Source organism: Heliangelus exortis, chromosome 3 (assembly GCF_036169615.1).
Source record: "Heliangelus exortis chromosome 3, bHelExo1.hap1, whole genome shotgun sequence".
In the NCBI taxonomy this organism is placed as follows: domain Eukaryota; kingdom Metazoa; phylum Chordata; class Aves; order Apodiformes; family Trochilidae; genus Heliangelus; species Heliangelus exortis.
Window position 1 is genome coordinate 33,863,428 of NC_092424.1, and position 27,008 is coordinate 33,890,435.

A 27,008-nucleotide genomic window follows, 5' to 3' on the forward strand; every position below is an offset into this window, starting at 1 on the left:
CCCCGCCCCCTCCCCCCTCTCCACCGGCCCCGCCCACCAGCGTTACCCGCACCGAGCTGCGCCAGGTCCCGGCACCACCGAGGGGAAACCCCAATCGGGGGCTGCAGAGGAAGGTCGGGTGGCAGAGCCAGAGAAGACCCCGGCACAGGGCACCGGGCGGCGGGGGACATCAGGTGAACCCAGCGGTCATGGGACCTCCTTGAGCGCGCCTGGCCCAGGCAGCGCTGCCACCACTGCGACGCTCAGCCGAGCACCGGGACCTGCGTCCCAGCCTGGAGATCCCCATAGAATCATAGGATCGGCTGGGTTGGAAGGGACCTCAGAGATCATCAAGTCCAACCCTTGATCCACTACCGCTGCAGTTACCAGACCATGGCACTGAGTGCCACATCCAGTCTCTTTTTAAATATCTCCAGGGACGGAGAATCCACCACTTCCCGGGGCAGCCCATTCCAATGCCTGATCACCCTCTCTGTAAAGAAATTCTTTCTAACGTCCAACCTAAACCTCCCCCGGCACGACTTGAGACCGTGCCCTCTTGTCTTGCTGAGGGTTGCCTGGGAAAAGAGACCAACCCCCACCTGGCTACACCCTCCTTTCAGGGAGTTGCAGAGAGTGATGAGGTCTCCCCTGAGCCTCCTCTTCTCCAGGCTGAACATGGGACTGGGGAGATGCAAGTGCCAACCTTGCAGCAGAACAGGACAAGCCCAAGTCATCCCTACTCCTCAACCACCTCTGACCTGGGGGCTTATGTTAAAATTTCACTTTTCCTGTTTCTGACTTTTTTTCTTTGGCCTCTTACCCCAAGGTAACCCATCTAGCTCAACAGCGACAGAAGCAGCAATTGGAGGGCTCGGCTTGGAGCAGGGCTGCCCCCTGTGCTAGGTCAGGTCTGCTGCGGAGAAGCCCGGTACCCATCCCGGTGCCCGAGAGTTGCCTCTTGCATTCCCACGTATCTCATTTTGGACACTCGGGGCTGTACAAGCCTCTGCAGAAGGACCTCATGAAATGTGAGCTGTGCCACCAGAGCCAAGGATGCGTCTGGTTAAAATGAGGGGAACCAGGGTGAGTGTTGTCCAGGTGCTCAGAGGAGCCCACCAAAAGTTGCGGGGATCTCTTGCTCTCCTGGCAGATAGGACTGAGCCTGTGACTTCCAGGTAGTGCCTTCCAGCAGCAGCAGCAGTAATGAGAGCAGGGAATGTGGGGCAACACCAGACACTTTTGGGGTGACAGAGCCCCTGAGTGGATAAGGCAAAAGTGAGCATTTTTTGCCCTGTACTTCAAAAAACCCCAACCCCGCTTCCCCCTCCCCTAAAGCAGGTGCCTGTAGCAAAACTGGTTCCACCATTCCTCTTTTTGGTCTTTTCTGGGGTGCTGCACAGAACTGTCTCTGACAGCCCTGAACTACCCCAGCCCTTCCTAGTGCATCTCCTTTTTGCCAGCAGCATCCTTCAGACCTGAAGCTTGCTAAAACTAAAGGAAGAACAAAAAAAAAAAAAAAAAAAGTGTGTTTCTGGATGGGATAGGACATTTTTTAGCACTCAAAAAAGTGATCTGGAAAGGGAATTAATAACCCAGGACCACGGCTTGTCCTTCTCCAGGAATTTACTTCCCTGACTGTGTGTTTCGATGGCTACTAGACATAAAAAATGACCAGCATTTCATATATGCAGTGATGGTAAAAAAATGGACGACTGGGGAGAGCACAGGGAGGGGCTTTTACACCATGGTTGAGACACCTCTGTAGGGCTTTGTATGCCTGAAACATTTATGCTGCTTGTGTTTAGGGTGATGTGGCATCTGTGTAACTGAGGACCACAGGGGCCGTGGCTAGTTCAGGCAAGAGTGTTTTAATGCTCCTAATAGCTGTTTTATTTGGCATTTTAGGTGTGAGAGGAAAATGCCCAGAAATACTCGAGTCAGATGAGAGCCAGAGATGGGTTTCTGGGGGTCTGGCTGCATGGTGCTGCAGCCAAGAGATGCAGTGGTTGTGTCTGAGTGGGACAAAAAGGGTTACACAGCAAAGCTGCTGAACCCTGCTACTGGGGGTATTGAGTCAACTCTTGTCCTTGTGCTGTGACCAAAACAGATTTGGTTTCTTCTTCCACTTCAACAACGCAGCATCTTTTCCAAAGGATCTGACCTGTAGGTGTCCAGGGGTACTGCTGCCTGGCTGGGGAGCACATTGCTGGAGCACACTGCTGTTAGCCAGCTGTGGAGTAACATGATCCCATGGCTGGAAACCAAAACTGGAGGAGACCCCATGCATGGCTTCAGCAGACACTGTAGGAGCAGCTGGCAGGGATTTTGCACAAGGCAGCATCATAATGGGATCATAGAATCATAGAATCAGCTGTGTTGGAAGGGACATCAAGTCCAACCCTTGATGCACTACTGCCACGGTTACCAGACCATGGCACTGAGTGCCACATCCAGTCTCTTTTTGAATATCTCCAGGGACGGAGAATCCACCACTTCCCTGGGCAGCCCAGGGAATGGATCATAGAATCATAGAACTGGCTGGGTTGGAAGGGACCTCAGAGATCATCAAGTCCAACCCTTGACCCACCGTTGCGGTTGCTAGACCATGGCACTGAGTGCCACATCCAGTCTCTTTTTAAATATCTCCAGGGACGGAGAGTCCATTACTTCACTGGGCAGCCCATTCCAATGTCTGATCACCCTCTCGGTAAAGAAATTCTTTCTAATATCTAACCTAAACTTTTCCTGGCACAACTTAAGACCATGCCCTTTTGTCTTGTTGAAAGTCGTCTGGGAAAAGAGACCAACCCCCCCCTGGCTACACCCTCCTTTCAGGGAGTTGTAGAGAGTGATGAGGTCTCCTCTGAGCCTCCTCTTCTCCAGGCTGAACAGCCCCAGTTCCCTCAGCCTCTCCTCATAGGATCTGTGCTTGAGTCCCTTCACCAGCCCAGTTGCCCTCCTTTGGACCTGCTCCAGGACCTCGATATCCTTCCTGAACTGAGGGGCCCTGAACTGGACACAGGACTCGAGGTGTGGCCTCACCAGTGCTGAGTTCAGGTCTTCAGAGAGGGGCTGCAGCCATGGAGTTAATGAATGGGCAAAGTGCAGTTTTATGACCAAGGTGTCATGGAGGAGGGCAGATGGCATGGTCTTGGGGTGCCTTGTGGAAGGAGAAAAAGTGCCTTGGAGTCAGGATAAGTAAGCAGCACCTCTCCCCTCGGCTGTCTGGCTGTGGCAGGGACAGTTTTCTTCTCCCTCCCCACTCAACCCATAACAGAGGAGAGGTGTGGGGCCTGAGGAAGCTGCTGTGGAGTGCCCGGTCCTCAAAGGGCTATTACTACAGAAGCATCATGCTGGCTTGCCATTAATAATTGTGTTCAGCAGTGATAATGGCCCATCTGAGCCAGAAAAGATAATAGCAATAAACATACGTCCCTAATTCCAATTGTGGCTGCTGAAAATTGGTTGTTGCATCTTTCTGGGGGATAGAAATGTAACTGAGCCTTGATTGAAAAATTCAGGGGAAGCTGCCTTATCTTACTCCTCTGCCAGATTAAAAAAAGCCTCATACATAAAAATAGACAAAATGAATGAAGAATTTACAAACATCTATATTTTGTGTTAGGAAATATGATAAAATTAGGAAAACAGCTGAAGACACTGTTTTATACAACTCTGACTATTTCAGGCAATGAGAGGTTTGCATATCACAGTTTAACAAGATAAAAGGTCTCCCACAGAATACATAGATGACAGACATCTCATCTGAATTTGACATAACACAGCACCAAGTACACATGTAATGTGATGAACAGTGCCAGGTCATTCCCCAGTTAGGTAACATACAACCTCTTGAATAAGGCAATTCAAATATAACTCATAATTCAAATCACAACATACCCAGGCAGCATGCAGGGAAAAGTAATTTATTTTGTATATTCGAATGACACAACTTGCAACATGTTTCCATTTTATGTAGTTAGCGCAACAGGATATAAACCATTCAAATAATATATATATAGATATATATATATATATCTCAAGTCAACAGTTGTCTTTACTGGAATAAAGATTATCTGGTTGTTTTTGTTTTTTGTTTTTTTTTTCTGGTAAAAATAAAACTATTTGAATTCACTAATTAACAAAATGCACAGTGATCAGAAACCCAATTCTTCTCACAATTGTCTTCCCTGCCTTGCTAGCACTTCCCTGTGATGCAGCAGCTGGCATAGCCCCAGATTCAGAGAGCTCCTTGTGCAGAGGAACAGAAATTTCACTGGCACGGGGCTCCCTCCGCAGCAAACCGCGCGCAGTTCCGTGACATCCGTGCTGGATGGATGGAGGTGCCTTTGTCACCCCTGTCCCCACCTCATGGCTTGGAAGCTGCATTTAATGACTCTGTTTCTGGGTGCCTGCCTAATAAAGCATTTATTTACACATGTACCTGACCTTCGGCGAGTCAAAAGCTGAATTGCACACGGAAACACGTTCGCTGGAACAGGGCCCTCATTTCTTTATTACCCATTAATTCCTCCCGATCTTTACAATCAAGAAATTTCAGAAACTGTGGATCTGCACAGAAACAAAACCAAACCAACCAACCAACCAAAAAAAAAAAAAAAAAAAACCCAACAAAAAACAACCCAAAAAAAAAAACCTGAGCCAAGAAATCTCTTTGATATGGTGGAGCCTAACAGATATGGCTGAGAATGTATTTTCCACTGCAACAGACTTGGGGATCACAGAGGATAATGAAAGCTTTTCCTAGCATTGAAAAGTTCTTTCAAGAGGAAGGAATGGAGAAGGGAAATAAATTTTTTTCCTGTAAAAAACCAATTAAATTTGTAATTTCTGAGCAGACAAATCTGGGCCTTACACCCCCCCGTTACACTGTGTGCCTGCAGGGACTGATCCACTTGCTGAAGTACCAGGTCCCCATGGTTGCTGGCTTTCCCCTGCCCCTGTTCCCATGTGGGGAAGGGACAGATCCAGGTGCCAGCAGGATTACTCCTGCCCCCAGGTTGGTGCTGCCAAAGGGGCTTTGGAGGGACCCAAACCTTGTCAGGCTGAGGCCCCACAAAGCCCTCACTGAGGGTTACACATGTGCCATTAATGGCTAATAAAGCTGTTGTGATTATAAAAAACAAAGAGGCAGAAGTTACCCTCAAGGGGTCCAAATGCCCCAAGCCTGCAAATGGGCTGTCCTGAGGTTTCTCTCCTTCAGGTGAGCTACACAGCAGCAGTAGCTGCTAGAAAATTGTCCTGGGCTTTGAAACGCATCTGTCCATGAGAGGAACCACAGGAGAAACTGGATTTTCAGAGTGATTGTTACTGGGCCTCTTCTGTCACCATTACGAAGCTGTTTTGTGCCTCCCTACCACTCTATCTACTGCTCTGGTTAAAAACAAAAACAAAAACAAAAAAACTCGGCATATTTCTTTGCCCTTAAAGATACAAAAAAAGCAAATCTTCAAAAAATAGTGGGGAGAAAAGTGCTTTCACAATGACATTCAGAGCAAAAAGAGAAACAATATTTTACAGATCATTAGAGACCTATCTTTGGCAGAATATTTCAAATAAATTATTTTTACAAATAATTTCTGCAGTCGTATATTTATTCTGAATAGTTCACTTTCAGCTATAGGGCTACTGTTTCACTACTCTATTAATAGGAAAACACCACAAATATAAAAATATATGAGCTCAGCACAATTTTTAGGCTACTACAGCTGTCTCCGATGATTTCAAAAGTTGTAGATCAATACCACAGAAAATATGAAACAGGTTTTCTAACGGAGTGTGTCAGGTTAGAAGAGCACAGCTCGTTGCTGCTGTAAAACGTGCTGGGGAGGGCAGCTGGTGCCATTGCGTGGGATCAGCACGGAAAGGAGCTGAAGGAGCTGGATGCTCAGAGCCAGTCTCTGCCACTGCCGGACATCCCCCCACGGGGAATCATCTCTCTCTGACCATATGTCTTCAGAGATGTCATGCTGGCTGGTGGCCAAAGGATTTCCACCCTGGCCAGGAGAGGAGGGAAGTAGGTGGGCAACGCCGGGCTCGCTGCACCCAGAGTTTCTGACAAAGCCGTGCCCAGTCCCGTGCTTTACCCCCAGGAGGGGGATCAAGTGCAGCTGCTTTTGCCCGCCAAGTCGCCTTCTTTGACCTTTCCATGGGGAAAAGCACCCAGGGAGTTGGGAGCTTTTGCCCTTGCACTGTGGCTAGATCCTGCCCTGGGCTTTGGCCAGGACCTCAGTGGGATGGTGACTCTGCTGGGGACCCCGAGCCTGAGTCGTGGTGACTTGAGGAGGTGGCTTGCCTGATCCCAACCTCCCCTCCCAACATGTGCCACCAAGTCCACTGAACTTTTCGATTTAAATATTTTGCTTTGTTTATACAGCATGTACAGAATATACAGCATCAGATAATTATTTCCCAGTAGACTACAAGTGTCTCCCTAGATGATCTCTTCTATCAACAAATATATATAAATCGACGGTAGTAAAAGAGTCGTACCAACAAATATTATGGCTTTTCAAATAGTGTAGCTGCATTGTGCCATTGAACTTATGAGGAACCACGAGAGAGACAGAGGGGTGACCCTCAGCTTTGACCCACTGGTGCAGGGGCTTTGCATGTCCGGGGCAGCTCTGGCTCATGGCACCAGGTACGGTGCAGGCAGCAGAGGGAAGGTGGGGTTGAGTTTATGACCCATATCCCAGTTTCCACCTCCATACGAGTCAGTAACTCTTCAGACACTCCTTTCAGTCCTGTTTTGGAAAAATTTGGCTCTGCCCAGATGGGGGTCTGCCTGCCCTGTCCCAGATGGAGGGACTGGGAGGTACATCAGAGATCTCTCTCTCTCCCTCTCTCTCTCTCTAGGTCAGGGTTTGCACAGGACATCTCTCTGCCTTAGAGTGCTCTGCAGCTGTGAGGGGGAGGACACACAGGATGATGGGTGATGTGGGGGGTGACCATGGTGGGTGTCTGGTCTCACTGGTGCTTCGGGTGCGTCAGGAAGGGTGGACAGTGGCTGCTGTCAGAGGAGAGCAGGAAAGCATGAGCCATTCTTTTGGAGCTGCAGCACATCAGAAATACCAGAGGGCAACTTTGCCTTGGCAGTGCAATCCCTGGCCACTGCCCTGGCATGGGGTGCCCGTGAGGTGAGTTATCTGTGCCCCAGCACCTCAAGTTTGCTGCCTGCCATGTCTTGGGGGATGCATTTCCCTTGCTTTTTAGGGTCAGTGAGCCATTTGGAGTTCTTTCTCCCTGAATTCTGCTGGTCCAGGGGCATCCAGCATCCTCAGGAAAGGCTGTGCAGGCAGCTGCCAGCTCTCTGCCTGAGTGTTCCTCCACTCCCTGCTGGGACAGTGGAAGAATTTGCTGATTTGAACCACATCTCTGAGACAGATGCATTTCTGTGTTCTCTCCAGGATCATAGCAACAGCCTATTTTCTGCTCTAGAAAGAGGAGCACCCACTTTCCCCACACTTCAAGTTAACAGAAATTACTTTTGAGAACTGCAGTGGTCACTCAAGCAGCAAGATAACCAGGCCACTTAATTACAGTGGAAAATAAGTAATGGCTCTAAATTACTGTTAGATTTTGACTAATTCCTACCTCACTTCCCTCTTCTTAAGAATATTATGGACATCCCTTCAGGCCTCTCTGTCTGAAATCGTCTGATGCTCACATGAACAAGCATGAACAGCTTGGGAGAAAGTCCAACAGGGAACCTCCTGTCCCAGAGACTTGTGAGCTTTCCTGGTGACAGCTTTGCTCCCTGGCAGTCTGACTCTTGCTTGATGGGAATATCCTGTGGACTGGTTTGCTGTCGCAGAGGGGAGATAGTGCATGGTGTCCTCTGTGTCCTCTTCTTGCTTGATTAACAGTGATGTTTGCACCAGGTGTACCAGAGACTGTGGTAGGTATAAAGAGGCCCATCACTGCTCAGTGAAAGCACTGACTTTGATTTTACAACCTCATACCATGTCCCTGGCACAGAGACCCTGGATACAGGGAACTGCACTGTACCAAATACACATTTTTTTTGGCTTTTACCAGTGTGTATATTTCTTCCAGCAGAAGCTGGAATTCACCAACATCTTCCCTCCATCCACAAATAAAAGCATTTTGCTGAATTGCTGAACAATGTCCTCAACTAGGAGTCTTGAAATCTGGGTTGTTATCCAGAGCTGTGCCTCCTATTGCGTTAGGTAAAAAAGAAGCTCGGGCAAGTGTTGTCAGAAGATGGAGGTGTCATCAGGGAAATACAAGCAACACTTTCTTTCTTGATAATGTAGTGCTTATCATGTAAAAAGTTATTATCTTTTGCTGTTTAGAGCTTCTAGAAGCAGTTCCTGTTTCCTGACTAAGGGCAAGACAAACATTCTCCTGCATGGCTTGCTGTGTGAGCAGGTTTGCTCAAGTGCTAAGGAGATGAAGGCAGCAACATGGGGCAAACAAGTGAAGACACAACAGGCACTGGTTCATTTTCATCTATACAGGGGGAGTTCAGCCAAGGGGCACCTAATCACAGCTCTTACTGCAAGGCAATACCAGGGCAATGCACAGGGCTACAGCTGAAAGCAAGGGGCAAGGGAGCCATGTCAGCATTACACTGAGCAAGGAGAAATCAGTCTGGCTGTGCATCTCCCCACCTCCCTGGGGGTCACAAAGCCATCAGGTCGCACAAGCTTTCATTAAAGCTCCCAAATAAACCCAGTAGCAACCTGAGACACATTCAGACCAGCAGGATCCAATCTATCCTGTGCTAGCACAGCAATTCTGCAGCCACTTCAGCAATTCTCCATGTTTTTAAGTACCTCTGCAAATAAGCTCATCTGTTAGAAATTCATGTTTCTGTGAGGAGGAGCCTGACAGGGGCTGTGGCTTGAGGCAGAGCAGCACATGCTCCTGGTGATGACAGTGCCATAGACTGCCATGGCAATTTTTGCTGAGAAAGCAGAGCAAGGCTCTGCTCTGTGCAGGTCTCACCTTGCTACTATCTGTGAGGGACTTCTCTGAGTTAGAAATAAAGGAGAAGAAATAAATACAGCCCAACAGAGAGCTCAGGAAATGCAGGGAGGGAGCTCTGTGACAATCCTGTGTCCTGCAAGGACAATCATCATGTCCTGCAAGGGCTTGGGAGCTCCAGGTGTGGATAAGCATCCCAAGGCATTGCAACTTGCTTGACTTAAAACTGCCCATTTTAACCAGGGGCAGGACAGTGTTGTATGCAGGTAGACAAGTATTAGAAGGTTTAGAGCATCAAGAACAAGCTCCATTTTGAAAGAAAGGAATTGAGGTGGACCTTGAATCTTCAAAGCAATTGGTTTGCTCTGGAAGCATAGAGGCAGGGCTGGGGAGTGGAAGGCACCAGATAGGACTGGGGCATCTGTGGGACTTGATAATTCAGCAGAAATGTTTAGTCTTCCAAAAACTCATGAGCAAAGGACAGAAGCACAATAAAAGAAGTTCCTGTGAGTAGTGGCTGTAACAGTGCTTGGGTGATGAGCAGAAAGACTCAGCATGCTTATTTTTTCTTCGCTGTGTGGAAACTTTCATGGTCCGTTTCTTGCAGGGGCTGAAGTCCAAGACAACTTCTGGTGTGGTTAAACTTTGCCCTGAGATACAGACAGCAATCCTGATCTAACAAGTATTGTTGTCCAGTCCAGTGAGAGAGGAGACTTGTCCCACAAAGGAAGAAGGCCTGCCTGGAGCCCCAAGTTGGATTATCACTATCTGCAGATGGACATTTTGAGGCCTTGTAGATGGCTCAAGATGGATGCTGGAGAACAGCAACATCCAGTACCTTGTGCTCCTAGTGGGCTGCTGATGCTCCTTCCCATGTCTACCTAGAACCACATGCTGTTGAGAGTGGGCTGTGTGTGCTGGGAGGGGCAGAGAATTGTCCTAGTGCAGTTCAACAGATCAAGGGCTATTTTGAATCAAGTAGATAATAATACTGCCTGGGGTTGGTGCCCTCAAGACAAAAAGGCTGGAGGCTGTGCTATACCTGTGCAGAAATCAAGATGCATGCTGGTAGCTATGGCAGCTGGGGCAGGGGGGTATGCTGTGGCACTGCCTAAAAAGGGGTTTTCAGGTCTGGGTGGGACTCCACAGAAGACATCCCACGGGCAGCTTCTGTCTCCACTGCCCAACAACAATCCACAGTGCCTGTTTTGGGAACAGTGTGCATTGCAGTGCCCTGTTTCACACTTCTAGGGAGGGGACCCCCAAGTTGGCATTCACCTTGAGAGGGTGGAAAGGAGCCAAGACCCCCCAGGAGAGTGATTGAATTACCCTGGGGGCACTGGATGCTCAGGATGCTTCACTCCAGAGAGACAGCAAGAATGTGCAGAGATCCCTTGGATGCTCGCAGGGATGTGCTGTAGACAGCAAATCCTGATAGTGACAGCAATCTTCTGACTATCTTTGTTGATAACAGCTCCTGCTTGCCCAGGCAGACCCCTTTCCTTTTCAGCATCCCTTTCTTCTGCGTAAGAGTTGTCACTAGGTGGTGAGAGGCTCTTGGCACCTCTAGTTCCAAAAAGAGGAAGGCTCAAATCCTTAAAAGGTGAGGAATCTCACTGTGTTTATTGTCCCTGGCGCTTTTTGCAAGAATACAGATGCCTCTGGCTGCTTTCCTGGGCAAGTCAGTTTTTTACAAGATGAGCAGGCTTTTCTGCAGCTGGGCTGCTCATGTGTATGCATTTGTGTGGTCAGGCATACACACTCACATAGGCCAGAGATCTCTGCAAACCTGCTTCCCCAGATGGGACTGGGTGCCAAAGCCTATAGAAAAACAATACAGAGGTTTGTCCCGGAATAACAGCCTCTGGCATTAAGTATTCCTTCTTTTCTCTCCATCATTGTCTGGCTATGCCTAGTTCTGCCCTTCTGAGAACGCAGCTGAGCCTCCTCCTTAGGTATGTATGTGGCCCCCAATACTGTTGCACTTGATTATTACCCAAGCATTTAAAAATAGCTGTAAAACTAACACACGGGCTCTGGTTCTCCTGTCCTCACCAGCAGCAGAAATAGCACAGAGTGTTTACAGACTGCATCCCAACTCAGGACCAGAAAGGGCTCGAAGCCACCTTTTCTTCTGTCCTTTAAAGAAAAAATGATAATGGGGAAGAAGATGCACAAGTGACTCTTGCAATCACCCTTTGCCCCAGAGCAACCACATGCTGCCTGGATGACACATGGGCTGTGTGAAGAGGGATTTGTATCTCTGGATGCATCTCTGACATCTCTGGGGGTTTTGCACCTCCTACCCTGCCCTGCCAGAGGTGCAGGCAGGCTGTGGTAGATTGGGATAGGCTCAGCTGGGAGATGCTGGAGGTTTGTGGCTCCTGCTGGCATCAGGAACCTGCAGAGTCCCTGGCTTTTTTGTACCTTCTCTGTGTATTCAGATTATAGCTTGGATTTGCTTCCTCTTCTCTTGGCCCCTGAAGAGCTGAGCATTTGGTTTTGCTAAGATGCTCAGGGCTGTCAGTGCTCCCTGCACTCCTTCCCTTTGTTCCCAAGTGCTTTGCAGTGGCCTGTTGAGTTGTTTGGAAGAAGTCTGGCTCTGAATGTCCTTTTGCACCATGCTGCTTCCTTTTCCAGGGAAAGGTTTTCCTTTGGCTGGTGGGGTGATGAGAGGTATTGAGAGCAGATGGACAGAGGCCGAGGGTTCAAAGCACTGCTTCTCACAAGTTCCCTGAGCCCAGGGCTTTATCAGAGATAATCAATGCCCTTCCCTTGCAAGGGAAGGAGGGGAGGCTGGCAGGGATGGAGGAGATGGGAGGCACTGGCACCAGATGCGGGACCTAGGGGAGCCAGTTTGCATCCCATGGGGCAGGAGGGCATGGGGACTGGATGCATGTGCTGCACCAGGGGCTGTGCTCTCTCCTGCTGCCCCAGGAGCGTGCAGGTGTCTTGCCAAGGAGGGCACTTTACTGTTTGCCTTTGGAGGGTTTGGATTAAAGATGATGTTGGTGCAGAGGAGAAAGTCATGACACCCTTGCAAACACAAGCGTGTGGACAGGGCTCAGTGGAGTGATCCTTCCCCTCCCTGGCATGGCAACACAGCAGCCAGGTGAAAGGCTCTCTGCTCATCCATGGCTCCCCCATGAACGACTGGGCAAATATATGTCACTCTTTGCATAAGGTTATTAAAGATGCCAAGAAGCACACACCTGGCAGAGAGTAATTGCATAAACAAGGCTGGTGTTTACTCTGTGATTTAGGCCTTGTCCTAAGCAAGCAAAGCTCCATCATTCCCTTTGGAAAGCTCTGTGAACAGAGCAGTTATTTACTGCCTGTTAAATGGAGCTGCTGCAGAAGTCCCGTTTGACTTGTTAATGATTTCAGTGACTGCAATTTATTCTGAAGAAGCAAATGATGAGAGTAAAATACCAACATCACCTTTCAGTGGATGTAATTAGCGGGTCAGGAGACCAGTAATAATTCACTGCCTGGGAAATGCACACAGACATGACTGACTGTGTTTGCCTGGGGCTTGACAAGCATTGAAGCTTGACTGGCACTCATCCTGGGGGGTGCTGAGCAACCTCAGGGAGAGTGGAGCCAGTGGCAGGGCTGGCAAAAAGCAGCATAGGGTGTGGAGAAGGGTCAGGTTTGCATAACCTGAGATCATGTTAAATACTCCTGCTGCCAGGGTGCATTAGTTACCTGCTCTGCCATACACCCCTCCTATTGACAGGTGGGAATTTTACTGCCTCTCTGCCCCTACAGACATGGTCATGCTGCAACAAAAACAACTACCTCCCATCCTCTCTCTTTTTGCTTGGTGGCAGGTTTCTACACTGGAGCTGGAAAGCCAGACACTGATGGTGGTACCAGTCTGACTGGCTGTGTGGCCCCATCCTTATCCTGTGCAGCAGATGGGCAAGAATGTGGGCAGAAGCACAGGTAGGACCATGGGCAGGATCCCAGGACCGTGCACCCCAAACATGCAGAGACACCTCACTGGGAGGAGCAGGGAGAGCCCCATCAGATGAAGGCAGGACTTTTCTGGGACCCATCTCCAGAACTGGTGTTTAGCTCAGAGAGAGGGACCTTGTAAGCATCACAGGAAGAGTTTATTTAAGGACAGCTCAACAGAGGTTGGATGAAATCCAAGGAGAAGCAACATCCCTGAGCATGCAGAGACTTTTCTTCTCCTCAGTCCTGGCTGAGTTCTTTTGAACCATGTGGGTCAAAGGTGGCCCACGGCACCTGGACTGGGTGGCACAGGCAGGCAGATGCCCAGAGCAACTCAGTGGTTTGCTCAATGGTCTCATAGGGTGCCTCAGATCTTTGGCACCCATAGACCCTGTCCTAGTAATGCATCTCTTGCATTACCACATATCTGGCAGTAAGTTAGCTATTGGCTTAACCTAGCACAAGTCACCATGAGTTTGGAACAAGAACAGGAGCAGCTCTCTGTAACTACAGTACAGAAGTGGGAAGAGCTTCCAAGTGCCTTGGGGCCGTGAGCATGGCTCTCCCTGAGTCTGAGGCAAGACAGCACTGAGGGAGACCAAGCAAAGGAGAAACTCCTGGCCCCAGAATGGTTCCACTGCAGCTTTGTCCCTGGGTGGTTTCCTGCATCCCCCTGAGAGCCTGTCGGCTACGAGCCCTGGCTGTACTGCAGCACAACAAGCCCAAGGCACAGTGGAGATGGAGCAGGAGGAAAGCCATGAGACCAGGCAAGGGCAGGCATGCAGAGGCACTGTTGCCCTCTGTCAGCAGCAAAAACACAAGAAAAGCAAACCAGTGAGTAAAGGAGAGATGGGGACAATGTAAAGGGAGACAACAGGAGGGTAGGGATGTGTTTTCCACAGAGAATATGCAGGAGCAGTACTGGATCCATCAGGAATCATTACAAACTTTATTTGTCTGTGCATTGTGTACCATTGATAAGGACCATCACAATTAGTGGACTCACTGCCTATAGTGGTGGGCAATACACACAAAGAAAAATCAATGAAGCCAAACAGATGAAAATGAAATAGTTGTACATAAGGGTAATCATAAACCTGAACATCCTGCGCCTGTGGAACATCCTGTGCCTGTGTTTGATTCTTTTCCCAAAACAACGAGAAAAAGAGAACCCCCAAAACCCATCAAAGGTGGGAAAAAAGCTTGAGAAGAAAAGAAACACAAAACAACCCACAACTGTGTACTCCTAGAAAAAAAATCTTACAATAGGTTAATTAAAAGTTCCACAGACTGCTCAAAATAATACAAATAACCCCAGCCAATTAGTCATGGTACAAGAGTCAGAAGTGGTTTTCAGCTGGGTGGGGAGAGCTCACCAGTGGATGTGCAGGCTGCTTGTTTGCCTAGCTGGGACACCAAGAAGCACGGTGAGGGGCACAGGGTAAGAAGACATCTCTCAACAGCAGTGCACAATGTCATCCTGGTGCTGCATCCAGGGGAGCTCTACATCTACACCTCCCCCAGTTCAGCTCACTATCCCAGCCTGCACTGCTGGAGTCAGGGGGTAATGCTGAGTTACACCTCCCTGTCTCATCCTTCCCCATTGATTTCAGATTTGGACAATGCAAAATGTGGCCTTTTTCCTTGGGGGACACTTCTTGGTTATGCTCAGCTGTGTGGGAGATTTTGTTATGGCCATTCAGCTCTTAATGCTGAATTATTCTGCCTCCAAATGGCTGTGGGAAAGGACCAGCTTTGGGAGCTGATCCTGATGGCTTAATGCTTGGAAACAGGGGCTGTCACCTCTGGGGATACAGGGAATAGTAGGGGGGGGGGCTAAGGGGTCTTGAGGCAGCCACTGGCTGTAAAGGCAGAGGCAGGTTGAGGTGCTGGGACTCAACCATGATTGGGCTTGGACACTGCTCACTCCACTCAGGCCCCCTGGGACCTTGTGTAGAACCTCCTGTGGACAGTGGAGCCTTTCACAAGGGCTTCAGGATGCCCTGGACCGGCTGCTGTGGGGGGAAAGCTGGCCACATGGTTTGGGGTGGGGATGGAGCCTGCGGTCTCTGGGGTGTGGGTTTTCCTCCCCTGAAAATCTGCATCTGTGTGGCTCTTATTGCTTCTTGTGGAGCCACACGTGGAGCAATAAAGGGAGTAGAGCTTCCCCTCCTTTCACCCCCGCTGAGAGGAGAACAAATGGACAAACCAACGAAAACCTATGGCGAAACTCAAACTAACTAAAATAAATAAAAACCAGTGAAAAGAAAACACTTGTATCTGCAATGCTCAACCCACATGGCTGGAAGGACTATCACTACAGGATGCTATATACAGATAGGGTTCATTTCAGTCATGCAAATGTTACAAGTACCACGACAGCATGCCCGAGGAGATGGATGAGGCGGGAAGAAAGCCCCCGCTGCTCCACGCAGCCTCGGCTTAGGACACCGGACACGAGGTTGCCTCTGGGCATCCCCGAAGCACGAAGAGGGAAAGGCAAGGGGCTCAAGAAAGGGGTGGGGTGGGGTGGGATGGGGTGGGGTGGCAGGGGGGGTGGGGTGGAAATGCTAGTTGTACACACGCCAAAACAAACAAAAAAACCCAAGCCCAAATCAATGACGAAAACGGTTTGTGTTCTATCCTTAGAAAGCTCCCAAATTTCACCTCGTGTTCAGTCCGGTCTCCTGCTTCTCTCCAACAGGGCCAGAGGGGATGTTCCCAAGTGGCAAAGGCAGGCAGATGGTGGTTGGAGATCAGGACCCTTGCTCTCCTCTCCTTCCCTCGCCCACTGCTCTGTTTCTCACCAGCTACTCTGGCCTTCCCCGCACACCGAGGCGCCCCGGTTGCCTTCACATCCATCCTCCTGAGGGACCAGCGGATAGGAGAGAGCGATGGGAAAGGGCTCGGTGGCTTATCAGCTGCTCTTGTTGGTAGAGTTGCAGAGAGGGCCCTGCCGCCGGGCTCCTGGCTGGGGCTGTGGCCCGGGGAGGGGTCCTGCTGGCTTTGGGGTCCTGCCTAGTTCAAAGGATGCTCCAAAGCCGCTTTCCGTCAGCAGGTGTGTGAACATGGCAAATCTCTTTTATTCTTTCTCTGTTCATTATACACAGCATTATATCTATATCTATACCTATATATAACTCTATATAGATACATATAGATATATATATATTTACTATCTCTGATTGTCCCTTTAGAAGCCCTTTATGTGGCAGTAGGCTTCCAGAGATGAGAAGAATATGTACAAGAGCCAGAGGAGGATAAAGAGTGAGGATGTGAGCAGCTTGGAAGTCCGCGGCCCGCCCAGCTCACCTCCAATCTCGGGTCTCCGCCGGTAGAGCAGCACACCCACACTGATAAAAGCAAAAATGGTGAAGAGGGTGACAGAGAAGGCCAGGGTGCCAGGTGAGACTTCGAAAGCTTGTCCGTGCGCCGCGTGGTAGATGGCTGCAATGGACCAGGCCACTCCGATGCCCAGGAAAACGTTCACGGCGTTGCTCCCGGTGACGTTCCCGATGGAGGCATCTGCGTACTGGTCCTGCGTCGCTGCTACTTTGCTGGCAAATGTGTCTGGAAAGGAAAGGTGGAGAGAAACCCTTAGGAAACAGCCAGGTAAGGAGAGAGAGCAGCAAGCTTGGGGTGAAATATCCACGGCATCACCTGGGGAATGAAGCTAGTGGGTAAGGAAGGGGACAGGGCACAGACCTTTTTATGAACACTCTCAAGCAAAGGCACTTGTGGCTAGAGTGAAGGAAGGTACCAGTCTGCGACCAGAAATGCCCAGGAGGGAAATCTCAATGTCCAGAAATATGGTGCTTGCTCCAATATGGCTCCAGATGCCCTAAAGTGCTTCAAGCAAGAGACAATTCTCGGTACTATTCTGTGTTGACCCCTTCTCCCACATCCACTAATTTGTTGAAAAAGAACAGAGAAAGTTGGAAGTTTTGTGGGAGCCACAGTGGTTTGTTATCTTATCCTTCAGGTCCTCTGAAGTTTCATATTTGTGTTTCTGTTTGCTTCAATGATGTCTCTCCAAAACCTTCTTCCTCACTGATGTCTTATGTCTTGTGCAGACCCTGACACTTTGGTAAGTAAGTGATCATCTTTCACCCCTTAGGGAGAAAAACCATGCAGGTGGATGTATGTTTGACTTGGGGCTCCACAAGTTTTATTACTGGTGGCAAAAGAGCTGTGATAAAACTCAGTTGGCCTCTCACATGGCAGATATTGTGATGAGCAGATCAGCATGGTGCTGCTGTGCACCACAGTGAAATTCTGATTTTACATCCAAACCCACTCTGGATCTGCAGGGAGATTATCATCTGGGGTTTGCCCAGGTGAGCACTCTCATCTTATGTTAAGAATTGGCTCGAGGGCCGGGCCCAGAGAGTGGTGCTGAATGGGGCTGCTTCCAGTTGGCGGCCGGTCACCAGTGGTGTCCCCCAGGGATCAGTACTGGGCCCAGTCCTGTTCAATATCTTCATTGATGACTTGGATGAGGGAATTGAGTCTATCATCAGCAAGTTTGCTGATGACACCAAGCTGGGGAGAAATGTTGATCAGCTGGAAGGCAGGAGGATTCTGCAGAGGGACCTGGACAGACTGGAGAGATGGGCTGACTCCAATGGGATGAGCTTCAACAAGGCCAAGTGCCGGGTCCTGCACTTTGGCCACAACAACCCCATGCAGTGCTACAGACTGGGGACAGAGTGGCTGAGAGCAGCCAGGCAGAAAGGGACCTGGGAGTCTGGATTGACAGGAAGCTGAACATGAGCCAGCAGTGTGCCCAGGTAGCCAAGAAGGCCAATGGCATCCTGGCATGTATCAGAAACAGCGTCACCAGCAGTCCAAGGAGGTGATTCTGCCCCTGTACTCAGCCCTGGTAAGGCCACACCTCGAGTCCTGTGTCCAGTTCTGGGCCCCTCAGTTCAAGAAGGATATTGAGGTCCTCGAACAGGTCCAAAGGAGGGCAACCAAGCTGGTGAAGGGACTTGAACACAGATCCTATGAGGAAAGGCTGAGGGAGCTGGGGCTGTTCAGCCTGGAGAAGAGGAGGCTCAGGGGAGACCTCATTGCTCTCTACAACTACCTGAAAGGAGGATGGAGCCAGGCGGGGGTTGGTCTCTTTTCCCAGGCAACTCTCAGTAAGACAAGAGGGCATGGTCTTAAATTGTGCCAGGGAAGTTCAGATTGGATATTAGAAAGAATTTTTTCACGGAAAGGGTGATCAGACATTGGAACGGGCTGCCTGGGGAGGTGGTGGACTCTTCGTCCCTGGAGACATTTAAAAAGTGACTCGATATGGCACTCAGTGCCACGGTCTAGTGACTGTGGCGGTAGTTGTTCAAGGGTTGGACTCGATGATCTCTGAGGTCCCTTCCAACCCAGCCTATTCTATGATTCTATGATTCTATGATAAGATGAATCCTTAGCACGCCTACACTCCTACATCACTTTGGGTACAGGCAGCTGAGTTTGGCTCAGAAAAAGAAACTGGTGAAGTCAGTTTTTTTGTTTTTGTTTTTGTTTTGTTTGTTTGTTCGTTTGTGTGGGTGTGGGTGTGGGTGTGTGGTTTTTTGTTTTGTCTTTTTAATATAGAGTTTCCTTTATGCTCCTTCTCAGAGGGGCTCCAAGGTGGGGTGGTTACACACGGCCTGGCATGAAGACCCGTTTCATGCTACAGGAGGGACTGGGCACCCATAAGCACAGACAGAGGGGCCATTTCCAGCCAAGAAATTAAAAGTCTGTCAGGGAAGGAAAAGCATTTTCCCTTATCCTCAGCCTCAGTGACCATGCAGTAATGGGGCTGTGGGACAGTGCTTATGCCTCTGTGGTGCTGCCACTGCAAGAGAGATGGGGCACATCTGAGGCACACTGCTAGTGCTGAATAGTGTGGAAACAAACATGCACACTTCTGCAAACTCAAGTGGTGCTTTTAATGCAGGAAAAGTCCCTGACAGTCTGGATTTCACTGCAGGGTTGTCTGATGCCTGTTCGCCTCTTGGAACCATGCACCTTCCCGGTGTGGAGAAGCCCAGCTAACACCCAACTAACACTGGGAGCATCTGCTTTTTCAAGAAAGAGTAGTCAAATGTATCATACTAAAATAAAATTCCTAAATACCACCATTTTTTGACAAAAGCGGGAGGGAAGATTTTCACTGTCAAGGGTGTGAGACAGCCATACAAGCCTCACACCTAAAAGTGCCAGAGGCCTAAAAAATGCTCCTTTTTCTGTTTTTTGCCCAAATCTGTTCTTCTTTTTGGTTCTGCTGCTTCTTTTTGGGGCTCTGATAACACTAGGATCATTTCAAGATCTTCGAACACCTGAGTACTGATTGCTGGAAGTCTAAGGGGTGGCAAAGAAAGGTGTGACCGGTTCGAGGGTTGGTGAAAGCTGATTTGGAGTTCTTTGTCTGGGAACCAGGCCACGCTTGGCCGACACAGACCATGGAAGGTGAAAAGCACAGGCCCCCTCACACATGCTCACATGGGACTTCCCAGAGCAACCATGTGTCTGGAACCATCCTCTTCAGCACACTGGCTCATCTGTAAGAGTGGATGAACCCTTTGCAGAGCCAGCAGAAAAGGAGGCTCGGTTGCAGCAAGTCAGTGTACATTGGGAGGACAAAGTGGCATGGAGGTATGGAAACTTGTGTGGTTTTAATCTCCTTGGTCAGTCCTCAGTCTCTGCTGTCTTCTGAGGCTGGGGGGGGCACTAGATCAGAGACATATCTCCAAAAATTTGTGGGGCTGGGGCCTCCTTGGGGCTTCCCAAGTTGCATTTTGAGCAGCTCCCCCAGCTCAGCAACCTCACCTTGATCCAGCTAAACTAAAGCTGAACCTGGTCTCACACAAAGGTGTCTGCACTGGGCAGAGCACCCTGACTATCACCTAACTCACCTGGGAGGCAAGGTTAAAGGAGGTTAAAGGAGCAGCTTCTCAGAAAGAAACTGCAGGACCGCCTGCACAGGCAGCATTTTAATCAAAGACCAATTTTCTGCTCTGAGAATGGATGCCATGGAGGCTGTCCACAGAAATTTCACCATCTTTTTAAGGGCAAGGTCCTTGAAATAATTTACAGGGGATTGAATCCACATCCTGGTTCAGTCCTCCTGGCCTATCAGAGGCTACAAAAACAACTTCCACATACACCTCTCCACTCTTTCCCTGGGGGTCCTGCAGAGCAGAACCAAGAACCCTGCTGTGCCCAGCTTTCCTAGCCCACACCCAAACCTAGACTGGACAGAGATGAACAACTGCAACAAAACCTGCTGTTGTCCTTACCTGGCACTGATGTTCCCAGTGCAACAAACACAACCGCAGTGACTGAGTCCTTCAAGCCAATGGTGCAGCCAAAGTGAGATGCCAGGTCACCGATGAAAGCTGTCAGGAGGCCGATCATGAGGATGGAGACAACAAAGCAAGCCCAGCCATTCCAGTAGTCTGTCGGGGGCACGAAGGCAAAAAGGACCTTCCAGAAGACGGTCAGAAAGTGCATCACGTAGTCGAAGCAGGAGGGCAGCTTCTCCTCCCCACATTCATCGTCATCATCATCTTCCCCTGGAGAAAACCACCAGTGCCTGATTAGACTTGCCCCCTCTGGGGTAGGTTGGGAATAGCTCCTGTGTATACTACAGCCTCCCAAATGCCATCTCTCATGATTTGGGCCCTAGAAGGCCCTGAATTCCAAATATCTTGAAGGCCTTTCTTGACCCCTCCTCACAGCACAGAGACTGTCTAGAAGTATTGGTCTCAAAAACCGTGTACTGCAGAAAATGCCAGCACCTCTGGTGCTCTGGTTTTAACCATCAGCTACTTGCTGGGATTCAGCCCCTACTTAGGAGCCCTTTCCCCAGAAGACATGGGAAGCAACAGGCCTCAGGTTGACTGGGGGTAATCAGTGTGAGCAAATCCACCAAGGACAATGCATTCCCTCACAGACACTCCCTCAAGGAAGCTCTTTTTTGGGCTGCTTTTCACAAATGCCTGTGATTACTTCCAACTTTCTCGAAAGATGTCTGGTTTTGGTGGCTGCTGATCTGCTTGCTCTGGCACTTCAACTTTTCTGCAAAATGGGATCCAGCCATGCAGAACACCTGCCCTAAAACCTCCCTGATCCATCACTGCTGACTATCCTTCCCTCTGACATTTTCCTGTCCCTTCATGTTTCTCCCTGTGAGCTATGGCTGTCCATTCCTTTCATTTCCTTGATCAGACCAAGGTCACTGGGCACTCGCTTGCACATGGAAACACTTTCCCATCTGCATCCCTTCCAGGCAGCTGTCAAGCACCCCATGCCATGAGCCAGCTATGAAGTATCATTTATCACAGCAAAAATGCTCTTTTCTTCTTCTCTTTATTTTCTGTCCCTGACCTGGGTCAATCTGTTGTTAATGCCTTACAGGGGTCATTTTCTCAGTTTGAGTCTACCAGCCATTCTGGCTCCATTTCTGTTCACCAGGCACATTGTGTGGGTTGGATCCTGTTTATCCTGGTGCTGTGCTGAGTGCTTGGCCCCACAGAGTGCACTGCTGCTCACAGCTGTGGTCCCTGAAGCACCTGCAAGACCTGGTCCCTGTGCCCATCCTGTCTGATGTCTCAGGGGCTCTCAGACCCTGAGTACCAGCTGCTGCATACCCCCAAAGCCTCTTGGGGAGTTCTGTATCCACAGCCATGCTCCCTGGACATGTAGGCTGTTTTATTCCCAGAAATTCTCCTATAGGTTGTAGGTTAAGAGCTCAGCAGATCCAGCCCCCTCCTGGCTCTGTGACCCCCACCACTGGCCCAGCACATCTTCATCTTGTCTGTCCTGCCACAGCCATGGGTATTTAGGAAGGTGTCTCAGTTTCTCCCTTTCCTTCAGACAGCTTGAGTGAGCCTGGCTCTCCTTATTGGGAGGACATCTCAGAATGGCAGAAAAAAGGGGCCAAGCAAGAGCACCTAGTGAAACCTGAACCTCTGTTTTGCTCCATTGCAGTGGGCAAGGGGAAAAGGTCCCACCTCACCAGACACTGGGTTTAAGGGGATGATGATTTTGTGCCTGGGAAAAGCTGCTTCTCTCAGCAGCCACAGTACTGGTCAGGCTGGCATAAGCTTTTGAATGACATGGTGCTCTTTTTGTCTGCCTCACTGCTGGCCAGGATGAACATCACTCCTTTGACATCCTCCTTCACAATGTGGATGTCTGGTTGAATAAAAAAAGTATAAAGCCTCCCAGAGGGGGAATAAAATGGTCTTGCTGTGTACAAATACATGGCTATCAATTAACCCCATGTTCAAATGGTGGCTCTGTGCCATGACAACAGAGTTACTGGGGGAAGCTGCTGGTGAACTGCTTGCTCTGCTGCTTCTTGTAACAACAAGTGCTTTCTGCCTCATCACAAAGGTGATGATGAAAAGCCTACTGGGGGATCACAACATGGCATCCTTTCTGGGAAAGTGGAGGCCAAATCCTGTGCACTGAAGTTTCCTCTCTTGGCTGTTTCCCTTTTTGATCCGATAGGAGCCAGAAAAGGAAAAGGCCCAGGGATCACCCGAGACTGTGATCACCCTCCAGAGGTTTGGTAAACCCACAAGGGGAGTCAACCTGCTCTTGGTTTGGCCTTGCTCCAGTACATGTAAACTTTGCATTCTGCTGGCATCCTGGGGGATCTCAGCGGAGGGAGATGGCAGTGATGGAGCCAGTGAGTGCAAGGAAGATGTGCAGACATCTGTGCACAGTGAATATGTCATCCCACACCAGAGCTGTGGTGAAGCTGGAGGGGATTCAGTGGGTCCACCAAGAAGACTGGAGCCTGGAGAATGCTGCCTGTGGAAAGAGCTGGCTTAGTGAATCAGGGGAGGAGACTGAAGGGCATCAACCAAGAGCCTATAGTGAATTGGTGGCAATGTACAGAGAGGATGAAGTGAAACTTCCCTCTGCAACAATGACAAACTGCACCAGGAGAAATGTCTCCTCCGGGGAGCTGGTGAAGCACTGGGACACATGCTCTGACTGATGGACATAATCTTTGGAGGCTTTCAGTATCTGGCTAACTAAAGCCATGTCCAGCTAGGGAAAAGTCCTACTCAGCATCCTGTTTAGTTGCAAGTTTGAACACACTGTCTTCAAAGCACCTTTGCAGATCAAGACCAATACATAATATAGAGGCAATGGGAAATTTGATACTTCTAAAATAACTTGACCAAAAATAATCTGTTGCTTGGCTTTAAAGCTTTAAATTCGCTATGGCAGAAACAATAGCTAATCAGTGGCATGGTGTTGTTACTATTTTGGCAGATATAAATTTCTGTTCATTCCAGTGGAGATAAAAAACAATTTTTCAGCCTGGGAAGCCTATGCTGTTCTGTTCTTTTTGCTCAGTGCACAAAGATTGGTACTGGGAGGATACACTGTGCTGTGCTCACACTGTAATTTTGCATAAAAAAAGATTGAAAAATGAACATAAGTGCCACTGTCATAACACTCATTCAGATTTATGTATCATTTTGTTTAAGCTCTTTCAAAAAGCTGGCTAGATCTTGTGAAGGTGATCTGAAATGCAGAGTGAGGTCAGATGGTGACCCAAGCATTCATTCAGGAGCAGCCTTACAAAGCCCAGGATGGTTTTGCTGTGGAAAAAACTCTATGGGCTGTTGGGTGCACACCAAAGGGAGCTACAGTGAGAGCCTCCATCTCAGCCCCATGGACAGCACGGGATGGCACCACACTGTGTCAGTCTTGCCTGTACCTGCACTGCCCTTCCACAGACCTGATCTGCTGTTCCACTGCTCAGCATCCCTACAAACATTGCCATGGGTTGCTCATAAGGTGAAAAATGGGGCTTTTACTGTTTCTTTTCTCAGCTGGGACATTGCATTTTGAGGGGCAAGTGTGTGGCTTTCCCCTGCTCTCCATAGTGGGCTGCAGAGAAAGGCTCAAACCCAAACTCCAGTGTTTAAGACATTTTAACTTGCATGGCACAAAACTTGAGGAGCTAAAGCCTGGAGAAAAAAAAAAGGGTCCAGAGCTCAGAGGAAAGCTATTGTTACCTCACTGCCAGGGACATTTCATGCCCACCAAAATGTGTCATATTTATTAAATGTTTGTTAATCATCCTGATAGACCCAATAGTGACTGTATATTCAAGAGATGGTCACATAACTACAGTCTTTACCCATGACACAGAGCTGGGATCCAAGTACCAGTGGCTAGCTTTGCTTTAGTATGGGATTCAATTAAATAATTGATTACAGCATAGATTAGTTTAGCCGTATTAGCTACAAAACCTGCAGTAAGGATTGTCTTGCATGTTCATGTTGTAGCCGAAATAATGGGAGACTCTTGGCTGGAGGCTCTAAAAGTAGCAATGCTACAAGGGGAGAGATCCCAGTTTGAGAAGATAGCTGCTGCACAATGTCCTCTCCTTGTTTTAAGAGGTGGACATGGGTAAATGATACCATAATTTTTAATTATAGCTCTCAGGCACACGGTGTGATTCTGGGGGTGCCCCTCACAGGGACAGGAGTTGGACTTGATAATCCTGATGGGTCCCTTCCAACTCAGCAGATTCTATGATTCTATATTTTGTGCTGGGTGGAGGTTACCCTGTACAGCAGAGCTGGAGGTAGGAAGCTCAAGTGTTCCCCCCCCTCATTTCAATGCACAAATAGCCCGATGGGCTCAAGTTGCCTTCCCCAGTGATTTGATTTAAGCTGGCTGATTTTGCCCTAATGTATGTACATACGCAGCCCAGCCCGGGCTGTGAGGTTGTAACATCCAGCCAGTGAGTTATAGCATCTCCAGATGCTAAACTGTATCTGGTGAAGACCTTTCTTTCATCTTCCACAGATGTGGCAATGCTCATATATCCTGCTGAGCCACAACCTCCAGCCACAGCTGATGCAAAGTTTCTGAAATCAGGGGGTCGAGGGCAAATTTTGGCCCACAGAGAGGGGGGTCTTAGTGGCTGTCTTTCAGAGCTTTGCACCCTTGCTACCACATTGCCTTCACCACCGTGGTATGGGGAGCACCAGGGATGGGGAGCACTGCTGCTCCACACCAGCATCATTTATGCCTCTCTGGATATAAAAACTGTGTTCCCCTTCCAAATCCCTCTCACTGAAATGACTTTTCCACTCTGCCATCTGGTAACAGCCAAGGTGTTTCTCTGCTGGGTGCTACAGACACACTTAATGCAGGAGGTTTCCTACACTTCCAACCAGGTGATTTTCATGCAAGGGTTTAACCAGCTGTCTTATTTATGCAGGCGCTGTAAATAACTCTGCCACCTGTTCTGCCTCCTGCTGCTTCACTACAGTCTGTATTACTGACAAAGCCAAGCCAAGACACAGGCGAGGCTGATGGTATTTCACCTGGAGCTGTGGTCCAAACTCACCCGCACTGACAGTAATAGCCTCGATAAACTGCTCCCTCCAGCTGTTTGTGCCAACCACCAGGGCCAGGTTTGTCTTCTTAATGAGCTTGTCCACCGTGTTCTGTGGATGGAGACAGAGAGGACAGAATTAGGCTCTGTTGGACTGGGAATGCTGGGCTAAAACTCACCAGTGTTAATGCTCGGATTTATGGAAAAAGCTTAGCAGATTTTAAGCTCGGGTCAAGAGCCCCAGCAGTGGAAGCATATGTAAGTACTTGGAATTCCCCTCACTGCCACTCAAAAAGACCTTCTGAAACCTGCTCATGATGGAAGTTTGAACCATCTTAGTGGGGGCTTAACAGCAAATAGTGCAGAGGTGCCAAGCTCCTGTTGTTCCCAAAGCCTAGGGAAGAATTTTTACTGGGTTGTTTTGAAGCACTAATTGGGACCTGATCAAGACCAGTATTTGCAGAGCTGGGCTCTCCCTCCCTGCACTACTTAAGAGCTGGGGCTCAGTGCTGACAGGGAAGGTGCTGAGGGAGCAGGAGGTAGGAGATGCTCCTGGGCAGGCAGCCTGAGGGCTGCCCACACTCTGTGATGCCTCAGACACAGCCTGACAGCAGGCAGTAAAACCATGGGAGAGAGGCAGCCACCACTGCCACATGGCAAGGGTGATCTGTTGTTTTTTATACTACAGAAAAATGGAAAAGATAATGAAATGGCCAGCTTTCAGCTCTTGGTCTGGCACATACATTTGTGGCAGCTTAGCTTTCCAATCATTACTTTCATTTAAGTTATCAGCCTTTTGAGCAGGAACTCCCAGGCTTGGGGCTTACTCACATTCTCCTGCAAGTAAGACCTTGGTGTAGCACACTGCTGTGAGAATGAGCTTATATTTTAAAGCAACCTGTGTAATTTTGGAGCCCAGTTAGCTTTTACGTTAGGAAGATTGGTGTGCTTCTATAAAAATAACCACAAACAACCTGTGAAAGGGACAGAAAGGCTGGGATCATTGCCCAAGGAACGTGGCTGTGGGATAATGGACAGAGTGAGGATGCAGAGCAGATTTTATTCCACCTCCACCTCAATGGATTCACCCTCACCTTTTCATTATACCTTGACTCAGCCACCTTTCAAAGTGTTTCTTAGTCCTGCTCAGAGACCATATGATGCCAGAAGCTGCCTTGCTTTGCTGTGATGCCATTAATACGTGCTTACCAATGCTGTGCAAACCCAAAAGGAGGGTCCCCAACTGGAGGGGAAGAAGAACGGGGGAAGGGGATGTGGACAGCACCTTGAACTCATAGGATTCCTCAATGATGATTTCAAGCTTGGTGTGCTCCCCCAGGACTGGGCGTCCCATCTCCGCGATTCGACGCTCTTCTTCCTCCTTGCTGGTCAGTGGCTGCTTTTCTTCATTCTCCTCTGCAAAGCAAAGAGCCCATCGGTGAGCCAGGCCTGGCCGGTCACTCTCTGGAGCTGGCTTCCCATCAGAGGGGTGGGGGTGTCAGGAAGCCTCTGGATGGAAGCACGAGGGACAGAGCAGCTAAGAAGGAGGAGGTCATAGAGCAATAGACAGGTAGTTGTGCTGGGAAATGATAGTGAGAGTTCTGCAACTCATCCAACCTCAGGAGTCCAGTTCACTCATGTGGCTGGAGAATACCTTATCACCTGGTATTGCTGCCTCTCCCACAGGGATGCTGGAAGGGGGCAGATCATCACTAAGCTGCTCCAG

At 49.1% G+C, this 27,008-nt stretch overlaps 1 protein-coding gene across 8 annotated transcripts in view; it reads right to left on the reverse strand.

Moving 5' to 3' along the window:
- Positions 1 to 13,841: 13,841 nt before the first annotated feature.
- SLC8A1 (solute carrier family 8 member A1) overlaps positions 13,842 to 27,008 on the reverse strand; it is a 135,739-nt gene continuing 122,572 nt past the window's right edge. For all 8 annotated transcript variants that reach the window (XM_071740063.1, XM_071740062.1, XM_071740057.1 and 5 more), the window contains 4 exons: positions 26,568 to 26,698; positions 25,295 to 25,394; positions 20,202 to 20,477; positions 13,842 to 16,485 (listed from right to left, as the gene is read on the reverse strand). In XM_071740063.1, coding sequence (XP_071596164.1) covers positions 16,109 to 16,485; positions 20,202 to 20,477; positions 25,295 to 25,394; positions 26,568 to 26,698 — 884 coding nt within the window. In that variant the 3' untranslated portion in view covers positions 13,842 to 16,108. The remainder of the gene's footprint in view (positions 16,486 to 20,201; positions 20,478 to 25,294; positions 25,395 to 26,567; positions 26,699 to 27,008) is intronic.